The sequence below is a fragment of the Vulpes vulpes genome, chromosome 3 (genome assembly GCF_048418805.1).
Source record: "Vulpes vulpes isolate BD-2025 chromosome 3, VulVul3, whole genome shotgun sequence".
Taxonomy (NCBI): domain Eukaryota; kingdom Metazoa; phylum Chordata; class Mammalia; order Carnivora; family Canidae; genus Vulpes; species Vulpes vulpes.
In genome coordinates, this window is record NC_132782.1 from 93615006 (window position 1) to 93642351 (window position 27346).

A 27346-nucleotide genomic window follows, 5' to 3' on the forward strand; every position below is an offset into this window, starting at 1 on the left:
TTCTCATCCTCTGTCTGACCAGTGGAGGGCAGGGCAGGGAGTCGTGGCAGCCCTTCCTATCTGGGGTCTGGGAGGCATGACACCCAGCCCAGCTCTGGCCCCTCAATCAGGTCACTCCCAGTGCTCTCCAAAGTCCCCCAGGGGCTGGGAGGAGCCATGCCTGCCTCATCATGTGGGCCGTGGGTCGAGGCTCTTGTTTATGGCATCAGGAGTTGGAAATTGAGACTTACAGCCAAGTTTCCTGGTATGGGGCCCCACCAGGAAGCAGCAGGAGCAGAGCAGGAAAGCCTCATTCATTTAGTTCATGCTAATTTAAGAGGTGCAGACACTCTGCTGAAAGTCACTTTTTAATTCAGAGGAGCTGGAAACAATTCCTTCTGTGAAGATTTGTATGACAGATGCTACCACGGACCTCCCTTTGCCGAGCAGACATGCTTCCAGAAACATGAGCGAGGGTCGGATTTTTAGAGGAGAATCTTCAAAATGCAATCAGAGAACCTCACCAACCTTTCTTTGAGTGAATTGTAATTTTCTTAAAGCACGGCCTTTCATATTTGGGAGTAAATGGAATTCGATTGAGAAATCAATGGTTTTTCAAACTAACACTTTGGAAAATTAATTATTCTGCCAACAGGCTGGGTCTGGCTTCTGGGTCTAGCTAGGAGTTTTCATTATGTCCCCACTGCCCTAATACAAGGAGAGGTTGTTCTCATGAATGTTCTCCTTTAGTAGAAACTCATTAGAATTACCAATGGCTACTAATATCCCCATTTTATAGATGAGAAAACCAAAGGCACCCAGAGGTCACATCACCCGGAGAGCATCTGGGCTGGCATAGTGTGGAAGGAACCATAGAAGTTAGAATGGTTGAGGGTTTGGAGAGCAAGCCCCACCCCCCAGAAAGGGACTGGGAGGCAGAGGCTTGGGAAGGGGTCAGGACCCCATTAAAGGCACAAGGCTCCTAGGTAGGGGACCAGTTCCAGGGGGAATGAGCACTGGGCAGTGAGGAGAAGAGGCTTGTCCTCCCAGCTAACAGACTCTCCTGTAGGTTAAACTAAAACAGCATGGCATTGACACAAGAACAGAGAGAGATCAGTGGAACAGTGCCATTAGGACGCAGACTCACATACATGTGAAGCTTGGACTGTGTCATTTAAAATCAGTGGAGGGAAAAACATAAAATAAAATCAGTGGAGGGGGTGCCTGGATGGCACAGTTGGTTAAATGTCTGCCTTCGGCTCAGGTCACAATCCCGGGGTCTCGGGATCAAGCCCAGCTTCATTGTTGGGCTCCCTGCCCGACAGGGAATCTCCTTCTTCCTCTCCCTCTTCCCCTCCCCCTGTTTGTGCACGTGTGCACTTGAGTGCACTCTCTTTCTCAAAATTAATAAAATTTACAAAAATCAGTAGAGAAAGAACAGGTCATTCTATAAGGATTAGAAATAATTAGCTGCTCATTAAAAATAGTTAACTTAGATCCTTAACTCGTGCCATTCACCAAGATAAATTCCAGGTGAATTAATATAAAAATATAGGAATATAGGAACATGTGTCTATGATGCCACTTTTCTAAAAGTAGACACAGGCAGCAAAAACCGAAAAGGAAAAGACTAGTAAATTTGGTGATATCAAATATCAGAAAGTAGGACAAACACGGCTTTATCCATAGTTGCCAAAACTTGGAAGCAACTGAGATGTCTTTCACCTGGTAGATGACCCACAGGTGAGTGACCTGTGATGTGTCCAGACGGTGGAATATCATTCAGCCGCGAAGAGCTACGGAGGAACCTTATATGCGTATTGCTAGGTGAGAGAAGCCGATCTGAGAAGGCTACACATACCGTATGATTTCAACTATGTGACATTCTGGAAAAGGCAAAGTTATGAAGGTGGCAAAAAGATCAGTGTTTGCCAGGGGTTTAGGGATGCAGGGAGGGAGAGGGATGAATAAGTGGCACCCAGAGGATTTTTAAGTCTGTGAAACTATTTGACACAGTAATGATGGATACGTGTTACCAAAGATTGGTCAAAATCCATAGAAAATACAACACAAAGCGCAAACCCTAATGTTAACTAAGGATCTAGCTAATAGTAATGGGTCAGTACAATTTGTCAATTGTAACAAATGTACTGCACAAATGCAAGATGTTAATCACATGAGAAACTGGGAGGGTGGTGACCAGCAGCACAGGGGAACTCTCTGTAAGTCCCCCTCACTTTTTCTAAGAAAACTTGAAACTGCTCTAAAAAAAGTAAAGTCTATTAATTAAAAAATAAAAAGATGTTCAGCACATAGGAAAAGACAAGCAGTAAACTCTCTGTAGTCTATGCAACAGGCAGGATTAATATCCAGGATACATAAAGAATTCCTACCAATTAATAAGGAAAAATGTAGTTTTTTGAAAAAAGAAAAATTTGACAAAGGATAGGGACAGGCACTATATACACAGAAGTAGGGAATGATCTACCCAAAGGTGATCATTGGGTGAAAGGTGCCCAAGCTAATCTAGCAATGAGGGGAAAATAAAACTTAAAACAGTGTTGAAGTGTCATCCTGCATCATGCAAGGAGCGGTTTTTAATGTGTTAGCATCTCCAGTGTTGGTGAAGATCCAGGTAAGTCCTCCCAGACAGCCGACAGAAGCACAAGGTGGGACAACCAGCGGGTAACAGCGATTTCCCAACATTGACTCAAATTTAAAATGCATATGCTTTATGACCCAGAAATTCTTATTATTCCCTCTGGAGAAATGCTTGCTGATACACAAAGACTTGCAGAGAGGTGTTTATTGCAGCACTGCTTATAGAGCAAAAAGCTGGAAGTAATTTAAAACCGTCAATTGAGTGGATAAATAAAACACGGTGCTTGGTTATTAAGAAATCATATACATCGGTTCCAGAGAATAGGGTATATCTGTTATGTACCTTTGGCAAGTTCACCCAGAATTGTATCAAGTAGAAAAATAAGATCTCCCTGTGGCTCATCTTTCTCCTCCTGCCAACAGACTGAGCCCAGGCAGAGAGGACCAGAGAGGATGCTGTTGTTGGATGTGATAGCCCAGGACAGTTCTGTGCCACCTGCCAGGGCACAGCCAGGGATGCGGTCTAGGGTGTACTCGGGCCTGGCAGAGATAGCTCTGGGTAGGCTGGGACTTTAGGAGGCTCCGGTGCCTGGATTTCCTCCCTGGATTTCCTGACTTGAGTGCTCCCACTGGCTTGCATCTGAGGTCTGAGAATAGTGGGAACTGTCCAGTGGGGCTGACCCAGGCTCAGAGAGGCGCCCAGCCACCTCTGTCTCCACTGGGCCCGGGGTCCAGTGACTGGAGTGAGACCCAGAGATGTGCTGGAGCACCGACTGTGCACACCTCTGCTCTGCTCTGCTTTCAGTAACAGCACATGGGTAGCTTGAAATTGGCCATAGTGGGAGTAGTTGCACCATCGAACTTGGCAAACACGACCATTCGGGACTTTCCTTTTCCCTCTGGAGAACCAGTGGCTAAACATTTATCTTCACACTATGGGAACACAGGATGGCCCCCTCCTTCCACTCCCCACGCTGGGTTCTAGGATGCAGAGCCCTGCTGTCTCTTCTGTCTCTGCTTTATCTCCACTTCTTCTCCCCTTATCTCCACCTTTCCTCTTACTTCTTCTTCAAGAAGAGGGGAGAGGGTGATCAGGCAACCGGGGGAGGACAGATGCATGCTGGGCAGCATGGAAAAGGCCCTGGAGTTGAAGGCATTTGGATCTGCACACCAGTCACAAAGATGCCATTGACTCCCTTTGTGACCATGGATAGACTCCAGGCTTCTATTTTCTCACCTGTGAAATGGGTATAATCATACTCAGGGCTACCATATACAGCTGTGCAAGAGGGCTTCTGCTTCAACTCCAGGGAGGGACATGCACGTAGACTGTATTGTGAATAGAGCCTTATGGAGACGTGCAGTGGGCAACCTGAACAATGGTACATAGGCCTGATCGTGGTACTTCATGATACTTCTGAGAGTTGTCATGAAAATTAAGAGGGAATAACAGAATGTGTGGCACATAGCAGGTGCACAGGCATGATTACTTTCCGTTATCTACGCCTTCCCTCCTCATCAATACCTTATCACTTTATCTTAAAGTCAGGTTGATGAGGGCTCCCGACGCCACCATCCACACAGAGAATTGCCCGCAGGGTTCTAATAATCCTGGTAGCTGTAATGATTACATGCCCCCTAGGCACCGACACTACCCTTCACCTTACCAGTCACAGTCTTCATCTTAGGGTTCAAAGACTTGAAGCTCAGAGAACGAAGCTTTGCCCAGCGCTACAAGGTGAAAATGTGATGGAGGAGGATTCCCACTCAGATCCTTGGGAATCCAAATTCTCCCAGCCAGTGGGCTCAAAGATTTTTGACCATGAGCCACAGGAAAGCATTTCTTATTTCAGATACATGAATAGAACTGAAAATTTCACAAAACAATATTCACTCTTGCTATACTTGATGGTATCAGATATTTCTATTCTATTCCACCGTTGTTGTTGTTGTTGTTGTTTTAATGCTGGCAATCAATGCTGGCAATCAGTGGAGGTGATTTCATGACCCACTAGTCTAGTGAGTCCAGACCTGCAGTTTGAAAAATACTCTCTAGGCTGCTTCTCCCAACTATAGTGCACAGGCTAACTTCGGCTGATGCCTGTTTTTGTAAATAAAATTTCACTGGGGGCAGCCCGGATGGCTCAGTGGTTTGGTGCCACCTTTCAGCCCAGGGCCGGATCCTGGAGACCCTGGATGGAGTCCCATGTTGGGCTCCCCGCATGGAGCCTGCTTCTCCCTCTGCCTGTGTCTCTGCTTCTCTCTCTGCGTGTCTCTAATGAATAAATAAAATTTAAAAAATAAAAATAAAATTTTATTGGTACGTCGCCATACTCATCCATCTATGTATTATCTGTGGCTCTTTTGTGCTATAGCAGTAGAGAAGTAGTTGCAACAGAGACTGCGCGGACCACAGAGCCTAAAATATCTGCTTCTCTGGTACTTCACAAAGTTTGCCCATCTGGGCCCAGATCTGACTCTGTGTCTCCTTTGTTTAATTTCTCCAGGCCTGCCCTGTGCCCTCTTGCCCAAACTCCAGCACCTTGGCTGGCCTAGGAAAGCACCACCCTCGGGCTTCCCGCTGGGGTCCTGCCACCAGCCCTCTGCCTCCCGTGCTGTCCCCCAGCACAGACACAGGGGGACAGAGCCCCAGCTGGCCTCCTGACCCCTTGTTCTGCTCCGCCCACAGGCCTCCTGGGAATGGTAGCCCATATGATGTACACACAGGTGTTCCAGGTCACCGTGAGCCTCGGCCCCGAAGACTGGAGACCTCACTCCTGGGACTACGGGTGGTCCTTCTGGTAAGTGGCTTTGACCTTCAGGCATGCTGGGATTTCAGCAGTCGGCCCAGCTGGGGGAGAGAGGGACAGAAGATGAAGGCAAAGGCAGCCCAGAGTCCAAAGGCACTTTGAGACCTTAGAGCTGGGGTTGGCAAACTCTGGCCCATGGGCCAAATCTGGCTCACCACCTGTTTTTATGCAGCCCTCAACCTAAGGATGCTTTTTACATGTCTAAATGCTGGAAAGTAAATCAAAAGAAAAATAATGACATCTTGTGATGTGTGAAAATGAGGCAAAATTTCGGTTTCAGTGTCCGTCAGTGCAGTTTCATTGGGACAGAGCCACACTTACGCTGACCTGTTGCCCGTGGCTGCTTTCACGCTACAACAGCAGAGTTGTGGGTTCTGGTTGTGACTGACACTCGATGGGCTGCAAAACCTAAGATATTTACTCCTGACGCTTGACAGAGAAAGTTTGTCGACCCTGCTATACAGGCTGCTCTGGAAGGTGGAGATGGAAGCTAGCAAACCGTGGAGACCCTGGGGTCTGACAGGCTAGGGATCCAAAGGAAGGCAAGACTCCCAGGCATAGGTAAACACGGGGTATGTATTGTTAGTTCAGGCAACAGAAGAGTCCAAGTGGATCAGCTAGGGTGCCTTGGGTTGTAGCAGAAAAATCCATCCATGTCAGTCCAAGCAATACGGAAAAAAGTTGGTTCCTGTAAGTGGAAGGTGCAGCCATGTCGTGGACTTCAGGGTATGTTCGATCCAGAGTCTCTGATGTCATCAGGACTGACTGCTCTTCCTCGGTGATCATCTGCACATGTTAACCCTATCCCTGGGTAGGCTTCCCTCCTGGTGAAGTAAAAGCTGCTCCTGAGGCTGGTGCTTCTTCCTCCACATCACAGGAGAAAAAAGGGCTTCTCTTTCCCCAACATTGACTAGAATCCCAAGCCTCCCTCGGATGGACCTAGCTTAGCTCATTTTCTTTCTCCTGAAATCATCACCACAGCTGAGGGAATGTCATGAGCTTATTGGCTTATCTTGCCCACACTCACCTCTGGAATGAAGAATGAGCCAGAAACTCGCAAATGGTGAGTAGGTGGAATGGATGTTGGGTGAGCTACCACACGGTTAGCTTCAGGCACAGCTGGATCCAGGTGATTGGGTGATTCATCAGGAGCTTAGGCAATCTCCCCTCCCCACTTTGCTGTCTCTGTTCCCTTTGTGTTGGTTTCATTTACAAGCAGTTTTTCCCCAAGCAGAGATGGTCACCAAGCCCAGCTCAAGGCTTACATTTTACAAATGCAGCAACAGTAGCAGAAAGATGGGGCTTCTTTCCAATATTTCCAGCCAACATCCTGCTTATGGCTTTCGTTGGATTGGCTTAAGTCAAGTGTCCACCCCATGACCAATGATTTAGACCCTGAACAGACTGGACTACTCTCATTGGTCTGGCCTGAGTCATAAGGTCAAGCAGAGGGATTGGCCCCACCCAAACCCTTGGACAAAGAAGAGGAGGAGAGGTCCCCCAGCAGAAATTTGGGGGTGGGGTGGGGTCATCAGAAGGAATGCATGCTGGCAAGAATGCGACCACAGATGTCCATTACCCAGGGTCTGCAGGTCTGCAGACCATTTATCCACTTAATTACTTTACATGCATTTACTGGATGCCTACTTGGGGACAGCCACTGTCCTAGGAGCTGCAGGCACAGCAGTGGCCAAGACACTGTTGTAACAGGCCATTGAGACAAGTACACAAGCTATCATGTGGTGATGGGGGGTTCAGAGCACAGAGGAGGGGTTGCTGACCCAGCTTCGGGCAGGGAGGGTCCTCTGGGGAGAAGGTGGCCAGGCAGACTGGTGGAGAAGGGAACGAGAGAGTGTGCTGGGCAGGAGGAACAGCAGGTAGCAGAGGCTTTGGAGGAAGATGGTCAGAGTGGGGCACGAAGGACTCTAACTCAGAAAGACCCCCTTTCACCCCCCACCATGGGGACTCCTGCTAATTGCTGCCCCTTCCCCCTCTGCTTGGCTCCACTCCTGTAAAGCCATGTGCCTTAAAGGGACCTGGACCCTCCAACACCATCCCTGATCCCTTGAAGTGGAGGGACCGCAGGGAAACCAGCTAAGGCTCTGACTCCCTTTTCACCCAATGCTTCCCTCTCTCTAGCAGTTCTTGCCTGAGCTCTTGACCTCAGAAGCTCATCATCTGAGCTAGAGAAGGTGACAAAGGAAAGGAACGAACATTTTTAAGTGTTGAGCATGTGTGTGATAATCCCTGCCATGTATGGAGCGCTGGCATGTTGCCGTAACAACACCATGGGGCGGGCACTTTGTGGAGAGGAAACTGAGGCACAGGGAACTTAAGTCACCCATCCAGGCTGTCTGGCTGCTGAGCGGCAGAGCAAGGATCTGAACCCAGGCAAGTCTGGCCTCGGAGCCCACACCCTCAGCCTCTGTATTTTGCCTCTCCGAGAATGGGTAATGCAAAGACAGTTTGTAGATATGCTTAGCACACTGTTTGACGCATGGTAAGTGCTCTTAAACACCAGCCTTTCTTTTTTTTTCTTATTGATTTTATTTATGTATTTATGTATTTATGTATTTATTTATTTATTTAGAGAGCACCAGTTGGGGGAGGGGCAGAGGGAGGGGGGAGAGAGAATGTCAAGCAGACTCATGCCGAGTGCAAGTATGGAGGCTGATATGGGGCTTGAGCTCATCCTGAGATCATGACCTGAGCCAAAATCAAGAGCCCAAGAACCCGACACCTGACTGAGCCACCTAGGTGCCCCAGACACCTGCCCTTCTAATATTATTGTTATTGATATGAAATTAACATATGCAAAACCCCCGTGTTGCATGTGTGAAAACTAGGGCTCAGAAAGGTTGGGTCAGTCCCCCAGGGTCCCACAGCCTGAGGTGGTAATAGGATTCTCAGGTCTCTCTAGGAGCCCCTAGCTCTCTACCCTGGCCCCCAGCATCTAAAACCAAGCCTGCTGGTGTCAGCCACAGCAACCTTTCTTTCTCTGGAAGCTGGGCCTCGTGGCTTGCTCTTCTGCTCCCTTGGGGCTGGCCTCGTTCTCATTTGACTTATTTAAGGCCGGGGCCCAACGTGCGGTCCCTATTAGGGCTGATCCATTTCTTCTTGTCAGCAAGGCCTGCAAGATGGATCAGCCCCATTTTTCATCCTTTGCTTTTGGGGCCTCGCCAGGGCTGTGCAGTGTCATTTCTCTTGTTTAATATGTGTGAGGCCATTTGTCAAAATTCTGGACCCAGCGCCTCCCCTGTCCCTGCCCCAGGCACCAGAGAGGAGACCAGCTTTGAGGCCAGGCAGCGCCAGCCTCTTGTCTCCCCACCCAGCAGGGCAAGGCACACCTCAGGAGTTTGGGAGGTGGGGGTTAAGAGGTCAGATAATCAGAGATGCCCAGCTGATGTTAGGCACCAGCTTCTGGGAGGAACATCTGTGCAGAAAGAGAAGTTTCCATGATTGGGAGTCAGACAGCCTGGCTTACAGTTTACCCTGACGTGCATGGCTAGGGTGCTGTGGGCCGGCAGCGCAGAGGTGTGGTTGAGGCCAGAGGAATCAGACGACTTAGGAGCAGACTCTCACTCTGACTCTTGCTGGCTGCAGAGTTGCATGAGGTCACTCAGCCTCCCCATACCTCAGTATCCTCATCTATAAAATGGGGATGGCATGAGTCTCTACTCAGGGGGCTCTTGCAAGCAGTGTGTCAGTTTTCTCTTCATTTATAACACAGCACCCTAACATTTAGGGGCTTAAAATAAAAATATGTTAGTCTTTTACGGTTTAGTGGGTTGACTGGGCTTAGCCAGGTCGTTCTTGCTCAGGGTCCTGCATGACACTTAGGTGGGATGTTGGCTGGGGCGGCATCATCTGGGACGTGGCCAGGCAGGGTGTCCAAGCAGGCCCCGCCTCCCAGCACTGGCTGCGGTGCGGGCTGGGGGCTGGGGGTCAGCTAGACAGTCAGTGGGAGCAGCCTCTTGCGGGGAGCAAGGACTCCAAGAGATCTGAGCAAAAGTGACAAGTTTATGACCTTGCCTCGGGAGTCACACTGTCACTTCTGGTACATTCTGTTGGTCAAGAGCAAGTGATGTGGCCGGATTCAAGGAGGAGGGGCTGCACAAAGCGTGAACTTCGGGAGGTGAGGCTCCTGGTGGTGTGAGGGTCATGTCTGGTTAGGAGCTATGACGAGGACCATGTGAAGTGACGCGAATGAGGTGCCTAGCACAGAGAGTGTGCTCCACAAATGTTGCTGGAAAGGCAAGCGATCCAGCCTCTCAGTGTACTCGTCTCTAGAGCAGGTAATAGTGATGTGTGTTTCATAGGGTTGTTGGAGGGACTACGTGGGACCAAGCTTTTAAAGTGCTTGGCACACAGGAAGTGCTTATAAGGGGCAGTGATCATAAACGGTGGTAATGACACTGAGCCTTTGGTAATGCTGCTCTCACTTGATGAGAGGCATGTGTCCCGAACGTCCCTGTGGTGACTTCCAGTGGGCAGGCAAGTGGTCCCTTGCTGTCTGGTCTCTGGGCTCCACCTGCCTTGGACATGCCTCTCACATTTGCTCCCAGGATGTCAGTGTTTCCTTAGGATCCAGCCCTGCCCATGCCTGACTCCCCACTTTGGCCCTAAGCTTCAGAACCTCATCCTTGCCTGAGCCCGGGACCCCTCCAGCGCTCCTACCTTTTTTCCCCCCAGCTATGTGGGTCCTGAGCTGTTTGGTCCTGTTTCCCCTGAGCTGTCTGGTCCTGCTGCGCTGACTCCCACAGAGGAGTTACCATGCCCAGTTCAGGGACCGGGACACAGCCTCAGAAAGAGCAAAGGCTCAGGTCGCACGATTATCCCAGGTGCTGCGAACTGCTGGTGAACCCAGCCCAGTGATGTTTTGTGTCCACCTGCCACGGTGTTATATAAAAGATGTATTTGGGTGCCTGGGTGGCTCAGTCAGTTAAACATCTGCCTTTGGGCTCAGGTCATGATCTTGGGGTCCTGGGTTGGAGCCCCTCTTCAGGCTTCTTGCTCAGTGGAGAGTCTGCTTCTCCCTCTCCCTCTGCCCCTCCCCCCTGCTCATGCTTGTGTTCTCTCTCTCTCACACACACACACACAAACACACACACATACACACACACAAATCTAAAAAAAACTATTAAAACTACAATGTTAAAAAAATAAAATATGTATTTGTTTTTAACATCTATAAAAGTAAAAATTTTACATAAATATCCAAGTTTGGGGCTTCTCTTCACCATTAGAAGTTGTGGCCTTGCCTAACTGGCATTGCCACATGGCAGCGGGAGCTGAAGCTGAGTGGCGGCCCCCTTAGATGGGGCACATGCTCTCCAGGTCACCCTTGTCCCCACCACTCCTTATTGCCTTACACTTTCCCCAAATCATCATCCACCAGACCCTGCAGGAATTTGAGTTGTGACCCCTTCATGGAAGGTCAGCATGGCAGTTTTCCTGGCGATGGCAGGAAAGTGGAAAGCTAGTCACTTTGTTCTTTTCTTTTGAATTTGACCCAAATGGAGAAAGATTTTTAAAAAGCGCCCCTCCTACCACAAAACAGTGAAACCCCAATCCTGAGCATTCAGTCTGCAGACTGACTGTGGGAGAGGATCATGGAGTTGTAGCTTCATAAGAGCTAGAAGCCCAGAGAAGTTAAGCAGTTTGGCACAGGTCACAGAGCAAAGAGTAGCAGGTTGGGCCAGTACTGAGTGGGTGGTGCCTCTCTGTGTGCCTCTGAGACTCCATCTGTGTGAAGCGCAGTGGCAACAGAAGGCTAGCTTCTTCCCTCTCTTGGGATCCTAGGCTGCCCTGCCCTCTCTGCAGGCCTTAGCTGGCATTTCAGCAGATTGACCCCTTAAGGGTGGGGCTTCTGCTGCTATCACCAATGAAGAGCCTTGGCCTCAAAGAGCCCCTGGAGAGGGTGTATTTACTGATGTCCCTGCTGAGAGGCTGTGTGGTCAGCAGGAAGCTGGAAACTCTCACTTTTTCATGTATTGCCAGGCAGCTAGCCTTGGCCTCCCTTTGTCTGAGACCAGGGAGGGAACGGTATGGCTGCCCAAGGGTGCGTGCTGGCCATGACTGGACTAGCTGGGCTTCTAGAACCTGCCATCATCAGTTCTTGGTCCCTTCTGCTCTGGGGCACTGAGCAGGGCCTGGACTGAGCATTTGTGTTCTGACCTGCACAGTGACTCTGTGCCTATCTGGCTTGAATGAGGATGAGGGCTGCCTCCCTCAGTGGTCAGTAAACAGTCTTCCCACTGAGTGGGGCCTGGGGCAGATTGCAAGGTGGCACCTATGCATCTCTGAATCTGCCTCCAGCATCCCCTCTGCCCAGCCCTGCAGCTCCCAGAGGACAGAGTGGCTGACAACCACTGTGTCGACCCTATCACCCTCGCATTTCCTCCCTACAGTGTCCACTCTGCTCTTGGCTCCAAAAACCAGGCCAACCTCCCACGTATCTCCCTGCACCAGCTCAGAAGTGCACCAGCTCAGAAGGGCAAGCTGCAAACATCAGCAGGTGTTCCAGCCCTGAGGTTTTCAAACTCTGCCCTGCGTGGGGGCCCCGGGGGGTGTTAGGATGAGGCACAGCAGGGAGATTCATGCAGGCAGCCCTGAGCCCTTCATCCACATGAAAACCAGGACGGTGTTTTTATATCAATTTGTTCAATGTGTTATCATCGTACCTGTATTACTTCATTCTACAAATATTTACTGAGCACCTACTGTGTGTGTTCTAAGTGCTAAGGATATAGCAGTGAACAAAACAAAGCTCCTGTTCTCATGAAGCTGAAGCTCTGGCATGGGTGGAAAGAACATCAAAAAACAAATAATTGGGACTACCACTTCTGGAAGGATGAAGTACACATACTTCTCCCTATTTCTCCTGCTAAGTATAACTAAATCCTGGAACATCAGACATAAAGCACTTAAGCATAAGAAGACTCTGAAGAGTAGACAGAAGACAGAAGACTCAGTAGACTCTCTCAGGGTCTGAGAGACAGCACATTGGTATGTACTTTTTGTCTAGTGCATCCCAGTTTGGAAATGAAAAAGTCAGCAACCCAGCAATGCCAAAAGGTGCGCGCGCACACACACACACACACCCCACCAAAGGTCTGCTTTCTGTAGCCAAAGGACCAGAGAAGGGGGAGCCTACTAAGAAAACTTAGCAATAACTGCTCTCTATAGTCCTACATCACGGAAAACAAAGCACAAGCAGACCAACGGTTGTGGCTTGACACCCCCTGCCGTACCAAGCTTGGATTCACCTACCCAGGCTGCAGTGAGGCACCTAAGTGCGTGCCCCCTCACCTGCTGTGGTGATACAGGAGTAGGGAGCTGGGACTGTCACTTTGCTGGAGCAGTAACAAGCCCCAACCATCCCCAAGTGGCAGTGGAGATCCCATGGGGAGCCTGGACCCTGACCCCCAGCTGGCAGTAACATGACTGAATGTGTTCCCCCTAAGGCTGGGAACACCACTCCTTCAGGATGGTGCTAGAACTTCTCAGGAGTGCAGGGCAGCATGAAAAGTAAAGCATACAGACTGGAAAGTAAGAAGTAAACCATACTTATTTGTCTATGTAGAAAAATCCAAGAAATCTACCAAAAAATGCCTGGACCTAATATATGAGTTCAGTATAGTCTTGGGATATGAGAGAAAAACCACAAAAATCAATTATACATACATATCTTTAAGATTTACTGAATTTAGAGAAAGAGCCTGTGTGTGTGTGTGTGTGTGTGTGTGTGTGTGTATGAGTAGGGGGAGGGGCAGAGAATCTTCAAGCCGACTCCCCACTGAGCATGGAGCCTGACATGGGGCTGGATCTCACGACCCATGAGATCAAGACCTGAGCCAAAACCGAGATTCAGATGCTCAACTGAGTCACACAGGTACCACAATCAATGTTTTTAAAGATTTATTTATTTGAGAGAGAGAGTGAGCAAGAGAGCACTAGCAGAGGAAGGGCAGAAGGAGAGGACAAGGAAGAGAAAGAATCTCAAGCAGACACCCTGCTGAGCGTGGAGCCAGATGCAGAGCTCAGTGTCAAGATCCTGAGATCACGGCCTGAGCGGAAACCAAGAGTCAGATGCTCACCCAACTGAGCCGCCCACACGCCCCAGGGCCCCAATTATATTTCTATAACATTGAGCAGTTGGACAACAAAACTAATAATACAATACCATTTGCACTTTAAAAAAGTGAAACACTTTGTCCTAAATCTAACAAAACTTCTGTAGGACTTGCATGCTGAAAACCACAAAATGACAATGAACGAAATCAAAGAAGATTGAAATCAATGGTGAGGGATACCATGTTTGCGGTAAAGACGTCAATTCTCCGCACGTTGGTATATAGGTCTCATGCAATTCCTATTAAAATCTCAGCAAGACTTCTTGTAGGTATAGACAAGATTATTCTAAAATTTATTAGGAGAGGCAAAGGAACTAGAATAGCTAAAACAAATTTGAAAAACAAGACTAAAAGTGGGAGGCACCAGTCTATCCAATTTCAAGACTTAATATATAGTTACGGTAGTCCAGACTGTGTGGTATTGGCAGAGGGATACACAGAGATCAATGGGACAAAGTAAGGGACCCAGAAATAGACCCACACAAATGGGCTGAACTGATAAGTGACAAAGATGCAAATCCATCCGGGGGGGGGGGGGTAGCCTTTTCAACAAATGGTGCTGGAACTATTGGACATTCAGAGACAAAAAAAAAAAATCAATCTAAACTCTCTGCCTTGTATAAAAAATAACTCAAAATGGGTCGTGGACCTAAATAAAAATTGTAAAACTATACAATTTTTAGGGAAAAAAATAGAAAATCTTTGGGATCTAGACCTGGGCAAAGAGGTCTTGGATTTGGTATCAAATGGATCAAAAGCATAAATGGAATATTTAATAAATTGGATTTCAGCAAAATGAAACACTTGCCTGGGCAGCCCAGGTGGCTCAGTGGTTTAGCGCCTGCCTTCAGCCCAGGGTGTGATCCTGGAGACCCGGGATCGAGTCCCATGTCGGGCTCGCTGCATGGAGCCTGCTTCTCCCTCTGCCTGTGTCTCTGCCTCTCTCTCTCTCTCTCTCTCTCCCTATCATAAATAAATAAAATCTTAAAAAAAAAAGGAAACATTTGCCCTGTGACAGACCTTGTTAAGACAAGTTACAGAGGAAGAAAGTATGTGTAAGCTACGACGTCTCTAACAAAGGCCTAGTATTTAGGATCTGTACAAACACTCAAAACTCAACAGTAAACAACAACAGCAGCAAAACAATCCGATTAGAAAGTGGGCAGAAGAACATGAACGGATATTTTGCCAAAGAGGATAAACAGATGGCAAGTAAGCAACTGAAAAGATGTTCAACACCATTAGCCATTAGGAAAATGCAAATGAAAACCACAATGAGGTGTTACTACACATCTATCAGAAGAGCTAAAATAAAAAAAAAAAAAAAAAAAAAAAACCAAAGTGACAACGTGACATGCTGGTGCAGATGTGGAGAAACTCTGTGATATAAAGGAACAAATGGTTGATACACACAGCAGCCGGGATGACTCTCCAGAGTATTATACCAAGTGCGAAAAGCCAATCCCCAAAATACGTGCTTTGTGCTTCCATTTATGCAACGTTCTTAAAATGACAAAGTTGGAGAAATGAAGAACTGATTAGTGGTTGCCAGAGGTTGGGAGGGGAGGGGGGGGTGGCTGTAAAATGGCAACAGGAGGGATCATTGTGGTGATGGATAGAGACGCTCTGTATCTTGACTGTATGGGTGTCAATATGCCGGCTGGGGACTGTATTTGCAAGATGTTACCATTGAGGGAAACTGGGTAAAGGGTACATGGATCTCTCTGTATTATTTCTTACAACTAAATGTGAATCTATAATTATCCCAAAATAGAAGGTTTCATTTAAGAACAAAGAATAATAAATAATAGGAAGAAAAGCTACAGGAGAATTACAGGGTGTGGTGAGGGCTGAGATGAAATCGAACAGGGGTGTGTGACAGGGAGAGATGCTCCTCCTCTGGTTGGGTCATCAGATTGGGGAGTTGGACCTGCTCCTAGATTAGATCCCTGACCGTAAAGACTAGAAATTCACTTTAAAACTAAGCTGTGTAAAAGAGAGGAATCTATAGAAAGTAATTGTCCAAGAACTTGGGTTGCCAATGACAGACACTCAATCCAAACTGGCTTAGGGAAAGAAAAACCCATAAAGGAATTGGGGCTCCCATAGCTGAAAAATCCAGGGATAATGGCTTCATCTTAGGGATCTAGCTCTTTTTCATGGCTCCCCTTTGAGTCAGCCTCCTTAGCAGGTTGCATAGTGGCAACATAGTCCCCAGAGCAGCTCCAGGCTCAGATCCCACCAGCTTGGCACCCCAAGACAAAGATTTCCAAGAGTCCTGCGATTGAATCTCATTAGCCTGACTTGGGTGTCACATGCCCATCCTTGAACTAATTACTGCGGCTAGAGGGAAGAGATGATCTCATTGACCAGGTGATGGCCATGTGATCATCCCTAAAGATTGAGGGTGAAGCCAGCTGCACACAAACCACATGGCCTCAGAGGAGGGGAGCACCTGGATCCTTAACAGAATGGATGCTGGTCAGACAAAACCAACCTGTATCCTCGTGGAATCCCAGGAAAAGCCTGCTTCTTTATTCCCCATCCTCATGTTCTGAATTTGCACCTCTGAGGTTCAAACACACATCCCACGCTGAGCTAGTCTTGAGTGTCATTGCTCGGGGGAGAAAATATCTGATTGGACCACCTTCGGTCAGATGTCAGCCCTTACCCAATCATCTGTGAACAGAGGTCGGGATCACCTGCTGGACTCTGATGGACAGGACAGTTCTAAGAGGGGCTGTCACAGATACTCAAGAGCTTCTGGGAGGTCTAAATTAGCTCCTTATCATGAAGGAACAGGGAATCTATTAATGGTTTGGGTGCTAAGGGATAGGTGATGATAGGGGGTCCCTGCAAGAAAGGCTGAATTCTCATACTTCCCCTTGCTTTCCTTCTGGGTGTCCTGGGGCTGACGAAGAGAAGAGCAGTGGGTGTGAAGGTGGGTGCTGCACCGCATGGGGGGTGATATTGAGAGAACCAACAGGTAGCTGGCAGAAGGGGAGGCTGGATGCCCTGAGACAGGGCCGTAGCACTGAGCCCTTGATTTGGAGGAAACCAGTCATCAAGGCAGACACTGGGGAGCAAGGACCCGGACACCAGACTGGGTACAACAACCAGAGCCAGGCAGGTCCCCACTGCTGGTTCTAAATGTTACTGCCCAGTTTTGGCCAGAGGAAGTAAGCAGGAGGCCACTTCTCGAATGGACCCTGGGTCGGAGAAGCCTGGCAGCCTGGCTGGCTGAGCTCCGAGCCCCACATCCCCCTTTCCTTCTTTCCAGTTGTGGATAGAAAAGATGCTCCAGCTCTGGCTGGCTCCGCGTACACATCAGGTGAGTGTGGCCAAGAGTGGCCAGCTGCGCTTGGAGGAAGAGCGGAGCAGAACGCCACACGGGTCATTGTAACTTAATCTCTCAGAGGGAAAGTTTGGAAATGAAGCCAGACAGGAGTGGTAGTAAGAACCTTGAAACTGCGGATGGTAGTAATGACAGCAAACCTGTCTTGGGTGCCTACTGTATGCTCCAGGCGCTGTTCTGAGATGTTTTGAATGGCTCATCTCCTTCAATCTTGGCAACAACGTTGTGAGCTGGCGCTTGTTATGTCCACTAAAATGACATGAGGAATAAGAGGCAGAGAGGTTAAGCAACTTGCCCAAGGTCACACATGAACAGAGGTAATTTAACCCCCACGGAAACCAGCCTTTAGGGTGTCTGCCCCCCTCCTGCTTCTCTATTATTAACTCCAACTAATCACACTCTCCCTCACTCCAGCATCCCAGCCAGTCTCTGGACTGTTCCTACTGCCTTGCGCCTCCACACCTTTGCACACGCCCTTCCCTCTTCCCACAATGCCCTTCCCTTGCTGGCAAGCTCTCTCGTCCTCCAAGACCCCATGGAAGCATAGTTGTGTTCTGGTGACCTTCCCTGAGGCTGGCACCCTCGGATGGAAGGTCTCGCTCTTGTCTTGCCTCCCAGTGATGAGCTCTTGTCATGTCTGGGTCAGAGTGTACAGACTGTGAGCGGGGCAAGGACCAGATCTTCGTCTTCTCCACAGCAGGACCTGCTCTAGTCTGGCCCAGAGGATGCAGCTGTGCAGGGTTGAATGCATGTCTGGCAGGGGGAGGGGAGAGAAGGGGGGCTTCCTGTCCCCTGCCCACCCTCACTGTGGCACCTCTCTCCTCGTCTCTTGGCAGCCTGGCGTGGGGCTCCTTTACCTGCTGCATGGCAGCCTCTGTCACCACACTCAACTCCTACACCAAGACGGTCATTGAGTTCCGGCACAAGCGCAAGGTCTTTGAGCAGGGCTACCGGGAGGAGCCGACCTTCATACACCCTGAGGCCATCAGGTACTTCCGGGAGAGGTCAGTGCACATGGGGTCACCTCTGGCCACCATTGGGAATCCAGAGCCCGGGGTTTGGCCTCAGTGGCCATAGGGCTCTAGTCAAAAACTGGAGTGAATGATCTCACAGAAGCATAGTAGGGGGTAGTGGGGTAGAAGGGACAGGCTGGGGGAGGCAGAGTTTGGACCCCACTGTGTTGGAATTTCTGGGACATTTTGATATTTTATGAGACGTGATGTTGCCTTGTGATCAGAGCCCAAGAACCCAAGAAGAAGAGAACTGAGTCTGGGTGTTTGCTATTTAGCCTCATGCTTCTTAGGGGCATACAGAGAATGAACTGTGGTCTCCTTCTTGGGCTCTGTCACAGCATTGAGTGAAAAGAGGACCCAGCAGTGGGATTGTTGATGACAAGTGGAAGAGTCCCTCCTCAAGATCAGGGACTACATACATCTGATCACTTGAGTCCTCAGAGTCTAGCTGGGAATAGAAGTGCCAATAAATTGTGTGTGTATGAATGGGTGGATGTATGGTTGGATGTATGTATGTATAGTTGGGTAGGTGAATGGATGGATGGATAGTTGGATAGATGGATGGATGAATGGGTGGATGGGTATATGTACGTATGTATGGTTGGGTGGGGGGGTGGATGGATGGATGGTTGGGTGGGTGGATGGTTGGGTAGATGGTTGGATGGTTAGGTGGAAAGATAGATGAATGAATGCATTTGTGGGTGCATGGATGGATGGTGGATAATGGACAAATGGAAGGACAGACAGGCAGATAGTTAGCATATTTCCTGGGACCACCTCCTAAGTAAACTACCCATACCCAAATTCTTATCACAGGGTATGCTTCTAGGGGAGCTGACTGGATATGCAATGATGCCTTTTAATGGCAGAGAATAGAAAGGTTGTCAGGACTGATGACAAGAATCTGAGGAGGAAAAGGGGAAGGATGCTGCGGAGCTGGGTAGCATTGAGGAGCTGGACTCTGTGGGGCAGTGGAAAGGTTTCAAGCTGAGGAGTCACATGATGGAGGCCACACAGGAACCTCTCTGACTGCTACACACCCTGTCATCTGTCCTGTGCCATGTAGGTCTCCTTTCTGTCCCTTGAACACCGCAAGCTCAACCCCTCTTGGGGCCCTGGCCCTTGCTGTGCTCTTGCCAGCAGCACTCACTCAGGTCTCAGCTTGAACATCATCAGCTTGGAGAGGACTTCCTTAATCACTCGGTCTCAGTTGGTCCCACGCACTCTGTCCTAGTCACTGTTTTTTCGGAGCGCCTACACAACCTGACCTTATTCTGTTTATCTGTTTGATAGTTTGTAGGCTGTGAGCGCTGTGATAGACTTGGCTTCGCTGTCTTGCTCCCCGCTGTATTCTGAGTGCCTACATCTAGGCCAGGCACCAAGTGGGTGCTTTTTTTATTTTTCTTTGCATAACCAGCTAAGTCCTTCTCTTTGGAGACCTCAGGCCTGGCTGTCTCATGTCCTTTCAGCTCAAACTTTACCATCATTGGGCAAATTCAGCTTCGTAGCACCCCCATGCCAGAGTCCCAGGTCAGGTGTCCAGTCTGGGGACCAGGCAGCTGTGGCCAGGGAGCTCAGGCAAACAGGGTGCCCATGGCTGTGGACAGAGCGTGCTCTCTGGGCAGGTGGCAGTGACCAGCATAGGACGGAACCTGCAGTAGGCACTCAGGAAACATTTATAGGAGCCGTATAGACAGCTTGATGTCTAAAACCGCCCTGAACACTGTGTCCTCAGCCATCCGCTCGGCTGCAAGAGAGCCTGAGGCAGCCACGGGCAACCTTGTTTTGCTGAGGCAGAAAACAGGACCTCATAGTTCTCTATCAGCGAGAAGTTGCTGTTTTCCGGGGCCCTGGTTGGAACTGTCCCTATAAGCTCAGGCCCCAGCCATGTGGGGGCAGACAAACGGTTCCCAGCATATGTGCAGCATATCACTTTACACGTTCATAACTTGAACATTATGCAGAGGTTCATCAAATTTTATTTCCCTTCCTCTCTGAGGAGAGCATTTCAGCTTAGCTGGGCTGTTCTAATTTTTTTTTTTTTTTTTTTTTTTGTGCCTTCCCTACAAAGACCTCAGAGTGCATGGATTTCTTTCTGCCCAGGTTTGCAAGTGGCCCAGCAGCAAGCAGCAGGGCTCAAATTCTGCAGTGGCCAGTGTCCTCAAAACTGTAGCCATGGACACCAGGGGAGAGATCTGAGGGACCCACCTGCCTATATACCCCCTACTCCTTGAGGGGTGGGGCATGCCCTGGAAGGAGCAGGGGTTTGGGGGGGGCCTCACTCTGAGTGCGTGGGTGTTCCAGGCCTGTCACTTCACTGTTGTGTGATTTGGGGCAAGGCCCTGTCTGGGCCAGTGTCCTCTGACCCCCAGAGGGAGAGCCCAGAGCCACCAGCATCCTGGGAAGTCACACTTTGAAAACCCAGGTAATGTCCTGGGTACGGTACTGCATTTTGTGTCAGTGAGTCTGTTTCTTCTGATGCTGATGTGAAATATCAAGCTCGGTAATGATTAGGATGATTAGCTTAGGAGACGGCATTTTGAGATCTTAGGAATCTAGTAACTGTATTACTAACCACAGCAGGCATATGGTGCTTGCCCCCTGCCAAGTACTCTTCTTGGGTCCCCGTTTCGTAGATGAGAAACCAAGGCACAGAGAGGTAAAGTAAATTGCCTAAAGTCCCACAGCCAGTAAGTGCCAGAGTTGGGACTGAAGCGGGCCACAATCAGTGTCGTGACATGTGGGCTCTCAGGACTGGTCAGCAGCCTCTCTGCCTGGCATGGAGGTGGGAGCCGGGCTTGCAGGGGTGAGTGAGGGGAGTCTGTGGGACTGTTGCAGTGTGAGGGCGGGTGTGGTGCCCTGGGAGAGGGTGCAGGGCCTCCACACCGGCCCTGCCATTCCTGTCCCTGGAATTGTGGGTCTCACTTCGTCCAAGCCTGCCCACTGTGCTCCTGACTGAGGACAAGATGCCGCCCTGCCCTGTGGGGGCTGATGCAGCAGGAAGGGACTAGTCTGTCACCAACCCCCCACACCCCCCTCCTGTTGCAAGTCTCAGGACAAGTTGGGAAGATTCTGAAGTCTTTAGGGGTTTTGCAATTCAGGTGTGTGTGTGTGTGCCTGCATGTGTGTGCATGGGAAGGAGCCACTGTGCATGCATGTGGAGCGGGGCCGGGGAGCCTCCCCCTAACTCTGAGCAGGCTTGCCAGCTCTGAGAAATGTCTGGAATTAAGTGCTCCCAGTCACCCTGCTTGCTGTCCCCGCAGAGGGCATCTTAATGGGGCCTCCTGAGGGGAGGGTCAGAAGCTGCTGAATGAAAGGTAAATATTTGCAGACCTGGCTTTCTTGCATGCTTAATGTTGGGATCTGCTTTAACATCTTGTGGAGAAAAGCCAGACTTGTTGGATTGGACTCTAGCAGGAATTGAGCTGCATGGAACAGACATGCCACCTCCCTGGGGAAGGCCACAGGGGTGGGAGAGCCAAAGTCCCCGAGCTTCCAGGGAGGACTGCCTTGCTCCCCTGGTGGCATCCTCCCTGGGGAATCAGATCAGCCGCCCTCACCTTGCGCTCTCAGCAGTGGAGTGTCCTACTCCCTGAACTGGATTTACCTATTAACCCCTTTCCTGCCTTGTTTGTGTCTGCCTCCTTCCCACGTGCACATGTGCACACCATGCACGCCACCAGAGAAAGCAGGGAGTGGCCTTTCTGGTTTCCACTGGGTCCTGGCACCTGCAGCCTCAGGGGCTCAATAAGTTATGTTACTAACTATCCATAAAAATTACATCGTTCCTCACCATGCAGAGCTGTACGGTGCTTCCGGTCACGCACCCGGTGTTCCTGGGTCTGGCCTGCGTGCACTCATTTAACCCTGGATGTGCTCATTAACAAGTGGACCAGGGTTGAAATTAACTCCCCGGTTTACTAGCTGTGAGTCCCCAGGTAGGTCACGTCCTCTCTTAGAGCCTCAGTTTTCCTGCCTGGAAAATGGACTGGCACCCTTCCTTGCAGTTTCGTTTTGAGGATTACATGAGACAATGCAGTGAGGTTTTGGTTGCAAAACTGGGAGGGGGGGCCTCCCTTTCCCTACCTGCACCCCTGCCAGAAACCTCCCTCTGTATAGCGCAAGGAGGACATGCTCCCTGCCTGAGAAAGGGGCACAGCAGGTGCTGTAAGCTGGCGGCCCTCGGAGAATCCTGCTGAAAGATGTGCTCTGTTTGGTGGTTTAAAAATATTTAAATTTTGGCTGAGTTTTAAAAACCAGGAGATTTTGTGTTAAAACGTCAAGATTTTTGCTTCTCATGGGAAAGCTGCAGGTCTGGCCCCCCTGTGCCCCTGCTCTGGCACGGTGTCAGTGGGCTAGAGGAGGAGATCTGCCTTGGGAGTCCCCCAGGTTCACTAGAGGAGGAGCATCTGCCTTGGGAGTCCCCCAGGCTCGCCTGTCACCTGTCCTACCCCTGGCTCGGGGTCCAGTGAGCACAGCAAAACAGTGTAGCCATGGGGTCTCCTGGAGGTGACAGCAGGCGGAGGGCCCAGGCCCACCCCAGGGCAGCTGGCGGATAAAAGGGCTTTCAGAGATGAGACCCTTGAGCCAAGTTTTTAGAGACACGTGCCTTGCTCGCCAGCCAGATGGGCAGCGGGTGAGAGAAGGCGTTCTCAGGCCCAGGCAACAGCACGAGCAGAGGCCAGGAGGGGGATCACACAAGTGTATTTAGGAAAATCTGAGCAGTTTGGGTGATTTATTAGCAGAAGTTGGACCTGGGTCTCTGCTCTCTCTCTTCCTCCCACAGCGTTGGGGGTGGGGGCTGGTGGCCCCAGAGAATTTAATATTACCAGCATGAGACCGTGGATTAGGAGCTCTCCCCAGGCCTCCTTCCTGGGTGGCACGCAGCCTTCCCTAGGCCCTGAGGCCGACCCTGAGCACAGACCTGAATGATGGGCACAGACCTGAATGACTCCTACACCACTGAGGGCCTGAGCCCCCTCTTTATCCATCTCCCTGCCTGGTGCAGAGGGGGGCTCTCTGCTGTCTGCTCCCTCCCATCTGTTGTAGGGAAACTCTTGGAAGGGCTGTCTCCACTTTGTTACCTCTCTGTCACTGTCTACCACCCCCCGACACTCACACTGCCCCCAAACAGCTCCCAGGGGCCCTGAAACTCTGCACACACACCCTACTCCCAACAGCCACTCCTCTCCTCCCCCATTCTGTTAAATGGCCATGCTCCGGGGGCCCTTTCTGGGCCCTCTTCTGTCCCCATTTGACATGAGTCTCAGTGGCCACATGTGTGCCAGGACTCCCACATCCTAGTCCACCCCTGACAGCCTGGCTCCATATCCATCTGCCTCATTATCGCCTCTGCTTTGCATTCTCAGAGTCACCAAAAATCAGCATGGCCAGGACTGACTCATGATGGTCTCTGCCAAAGCCAGTCCCTTCGCTTTGTCTCTCTGTCCCCCTGTGGTCCTGCGCCCCTGGGAGCCCTATGTGGTGTTCATGCATCTGGCCTCACCCCTCCCATCTGTGCCCCCCCAGCAGGATACCCCTTCACTGTGCCACCTCTTCCCCCAGCTTCCTGCCTAAAATGTCTCAGTGATTTCCCATGGCTCTGGGACAGCTTCTCACCATCATCTATGCAGCCCTGCCACCGCCTAGCCTCACTGAGGACCCTGGTCCCCTTCCCCTACACACAGCACCCCCTGGACTCTCATGGTTCCCCAGTCGGGTGGTTCTGCCTGCGTGCAACTGCTGGACCGCTGGCCTCTCTGCCTGGGGTGTCCCCTGCTCTGCCTTGTTGACGGTCAGCCCTCAGCTGGTGCCTGCATCATTGACCCTGAGGCAGACAGATACCTCTCCGTCAAGTAACTGCCCCGTGAACCATCCCCCAGACACTCAGCTCTAACCCTGCAGTTACTCGGCAAGGCCCATGGGACAGGGACCCACGTCCACTCTCCTATTTCATTCCTCACCAGAGTGACTGAGATGAAGAGCGGAGAAGAAAGCCTCTTGCAAGGAGCTTCTTAGCAGGTCACTGGCCAGTCATTTAGGCCAAGTGACCTATGCCCTCTGGGAGCTGCCAGTGAGCTTGCCTGTGTGACCTGTTGCCCACCGTTTCCCTAACCAAGCTGAGAAGCACCACGCCTCGGCGTACTCACCTTCTTGTATTAGGCCGAGGAAAGTGCTTTTGAGATAAACCAAGTCTCGAGCCCCCGAGAGGCTGCAGAGGGTGGGGCGGGGGTCCCACGTGTGCTAATGATTATTTCATTTTCTAAGTCGCAATTTCCCACCCGTGCAGTTCTGAAAATAATCTCAAAGTGCTCACATCTAGAGGTCTCGGTTAAAAACCGAGTGTTGGAGAAATGAGAGAGAAAGCTCAACTGCACATGGCAGTCAGGAAAGGCGTTGACAACGTGGATGGGTATTGTTCTTCGCTGTTATTTTCCCCAAATGTTTCCAATCGTGATGTATTACTCATAAGATGGGAAGAGCAAAAAACAAAAGAAAGAAAAAAGAAAGGAAGAAAGAAACAAAGAAAGAAACAAAGAAACAAAAAGCATCTTTAAGAAAAGAAAAACCCCATTCATTTCCCCCTGTCCTGGAATGGCGCTTTTGATATGAGGTTCCAGAATCTTAATTTCCTACTTAGAGCCATCGATTCGCCAACATTCCTTTTAATTCCAGCCTGTATTCCATTGCAAATGGATCATTTCGGAATCCCTATGTCCTTTGTCCTCTGCGACTGTCCCCTAGATGTGGAGCCTCTGAGACGTATTCGGTCATAGCACCCCCTGGCCCGCCTTTATCCGCTTTCGCGGCCGGCGCATCCCTCCTCAGCGCCGCCGGCGCCCGTCCCCGCTCCATGCGGGTCCCCTGGAATCGCCGTGTGTTCTGCAGAGGAGCGCGGCCCCCAGCAATGAGAGCTGACCCCGCGGAGACGCAGGCCCTCGGCTGGCTCCGTGACGAGACGGCGGCCAGCGCGGCGTGAGGGGAAAGCTGAACGCACAGATGGGCTGTCGAGTGCAGAGCGATCAGAGGGAAGCAGGAGAACATCTGGAAGGAACGGCCGCTCCCTGAACCCCCCGATTTTCTCCTAAATACCAGCCAGCTGGAGGGGACATGAAAAGTGGGGGGGGGGGGGGTTGGCGAGAGAGCCTCCGGCCACCATGGTGTTGCCTACGTGTAGCTGGGACCGTAGACGGGGACACGGGAGGCCTGGGTCCACTGGGTCACAGCCTAGGACACGAGGACGACGTGGCCAAAGCTTAGAGGAGCCCCACGTGTGCCCGAAGCCGAGGGTCCAGCGTCTGGCTCCCCAGTGCGATCCTGGGAACTGGTTAGAATGCACTCTCAGGCCCTGCCCCAGATCGGCTGAACCAGACCGGCCGCGTGGGGGACTTTGGGGGCACTGCCCAGCTCAGGAAAGGTCAGGTTGGAGCAGATGCAGTCCCGCTGCGGCTTGGGGAGAGGGACATGCCCAGTGGATCAAGGAAGGCCCTACCCGCCAGCACCCCTCAGAGTGTGGCCTCCCCCACCCAGGGCCTGTTTGCAAACATCCACAGTGACGTGAGGACAGGAGTTGAAGTAGAAGTTTGGAAGCTCTCAGATGGCTGAGCTTGCTGGGACACCCCAGCTTGCTTTCCTATGTGGTTTTTTTCCATTTACTCTTCCAGTAACTCATTTTTATTATATTTTGCTTTTAAAAATATTTTATTTATTTATTCATGAGCAACAGAGAGAGAGAGAGAGAGAGAGAGAGAGAGAGAGAGAGGCAGAGACACAGGCAGAGGCAGAAGCAGGCTCCATGCAGGGAGCCTGACGTGGGACTCGATCCTGGGACCCCAAGATCACACCCTGAGCCAAAGGCAGATGCTCAACCACTGAGCCACCCAGGCATCCCTTTATTGTATTTTACTTAAAAGAAAAATTAGTCCAAGGTAGATTGGAAATTAAGGGGGGAAACCTAAGTCCTTTGTCAGACAGGTTGAGGAGCACGCACAGCCCAGACTGCCAGTACATACTAGGAAGTGACTGGAAGTTTGGAAAACAGAAGCCAGCCTGTGGCCATGAGAGAGGGGCTGGCTTTGAGGATGATACCTGCAGGACCACGGGAACGGAGAACATTCTGGAAGAGCTGTGCTGGGGAGGCCCTGGGGCTGCTTTCACAGCAGAAAGAAGATCTGATGGAGCCCCTGGCTGTGCTGACCTGACCTGCGGTGGCCACGTTTGGCCCTGGAATCAGGCGGGCAGATATTGGGGGGCCTCCTGAGGAGACAGGGCAGTGGTTCTGGGCCACCTTCAAGCCCTCAGAGCCTCTCTGCTTCCGTCACTTCCCTCCATCCATCTCTTCTCTCAAAAAAGAACCAATAGCCAGTCTCAGCTGGAATGGAAGTTTGGGTCACTGGGTGGTGGCTGTTACCATGCAGTCACACCAGACACAGCTGTTTGCACATCTGCTGGCAGTTCTGAGGGCCGGAACTGGATGGTCCCCACTTCCCTCCAGGACCTCACGACGCAGGCAGGTGTAGCCCGGGCGGGTGTGCCCGCGAGTCCCTGGGGGCTGGGGAATCTGCAGGATGCAGTGGAGGACACTCCAGGTACAGGGACGGTAAGGCTGAGTTCAGACCGCAGCCCGGCGCTAGCTGCAGCCAGCCTGTGTTGGCTCGGGGGAGGTGGGGGGGAGCAGCGTGCGGCTCCTCGGTCAGTGACGTCACACTCTCACCTTCACATCAGCCAAGGGGCGTATGCACGGAGGCCGCAAAGGCTGGCTCTTGCCTTCTGTTGGAGGGCCAGCCATTCACCTTCACCAGAACCACACCGCTCAGCTTGGGGCAAGTCCCGGGGCTACCTCAGCCTCGGTGTTCCCACCTGTAAAATGGGGATGATGGTACTGATGGCTGCAGGAGCCTTGGTTGGGGTACAGGTCTGAACAGGTGCAAAGGGACCCCAAATGGTGAGGATTAGGACAATTTATACAAGTGTATTTTGCTCTCACTTGAAAGTCAGAGCAGATACCGCAGTTCCTCATTCTCACCCAGGCTTATCCTCCTCGCTGGGCACCAGCCAAGCTTCTGCGCGGACTCTCCTTGTCCCCAGTTGGGGAAGACTGGCTCTCCTAGGAGCGAAGGCTGCGTGTGACCCGCTGTGGGTGCGCCCTGCCCTGAATCCAGAGGTGTTCAATGCCTTGAAGCCCTTTCTCTGCTTCTTCCAAAACACCCCCTTTCCCGAGGTATCACATGGCTCAGGTCTAACAGACAGAGTGGCAGGAAGGGTGTGTGTGTGTGTGTGTGTGTGTGTGTGGCTTTTGGGGGGCGGGGGGATGGGAACTGGTGAACATGCTAAAACACTATACTTCCACATCAGAAACTGTACGGGGTGGAGTCACAGGGGGACAGACCATAAAGGCCCCCCCGGAGATGAGGCTGATGATGACCATAGTAATAATGACGTGATGAGAACTCC

At 50.8% G+C, this 27346-nt stretch overlaps 1 protein-coding gene across 4 annotated transcripts in view; it reads left to right on the forward strand.

Moving 5' to 3' along the window:
• Positions 1-27346, forward strand: part of GSG1L (GSG1 like) — a 204815-nt gene that overhangs the window by 160481 nt on the left and 16988 nt on the right. For 2 of the 4 annotated variants that reach the window (XM_072753605.1, XM_072753609.1), the window contains 2 exons: positions 5270-5381; positions 17717-17884. In XM_072753605.1, coding sequence (XP_072609706.1) covers positions 5270-5381; positions 17717-17884 — 280 coding nt within the window. The remainder of the gene's footprint in view (positions 1-5269; positions 5382-17716; positions 17885-27346) is intronic. The other 2 variants (XM_072753606.1, XM_072753608.1) reach the window with 2 other exon arrangements.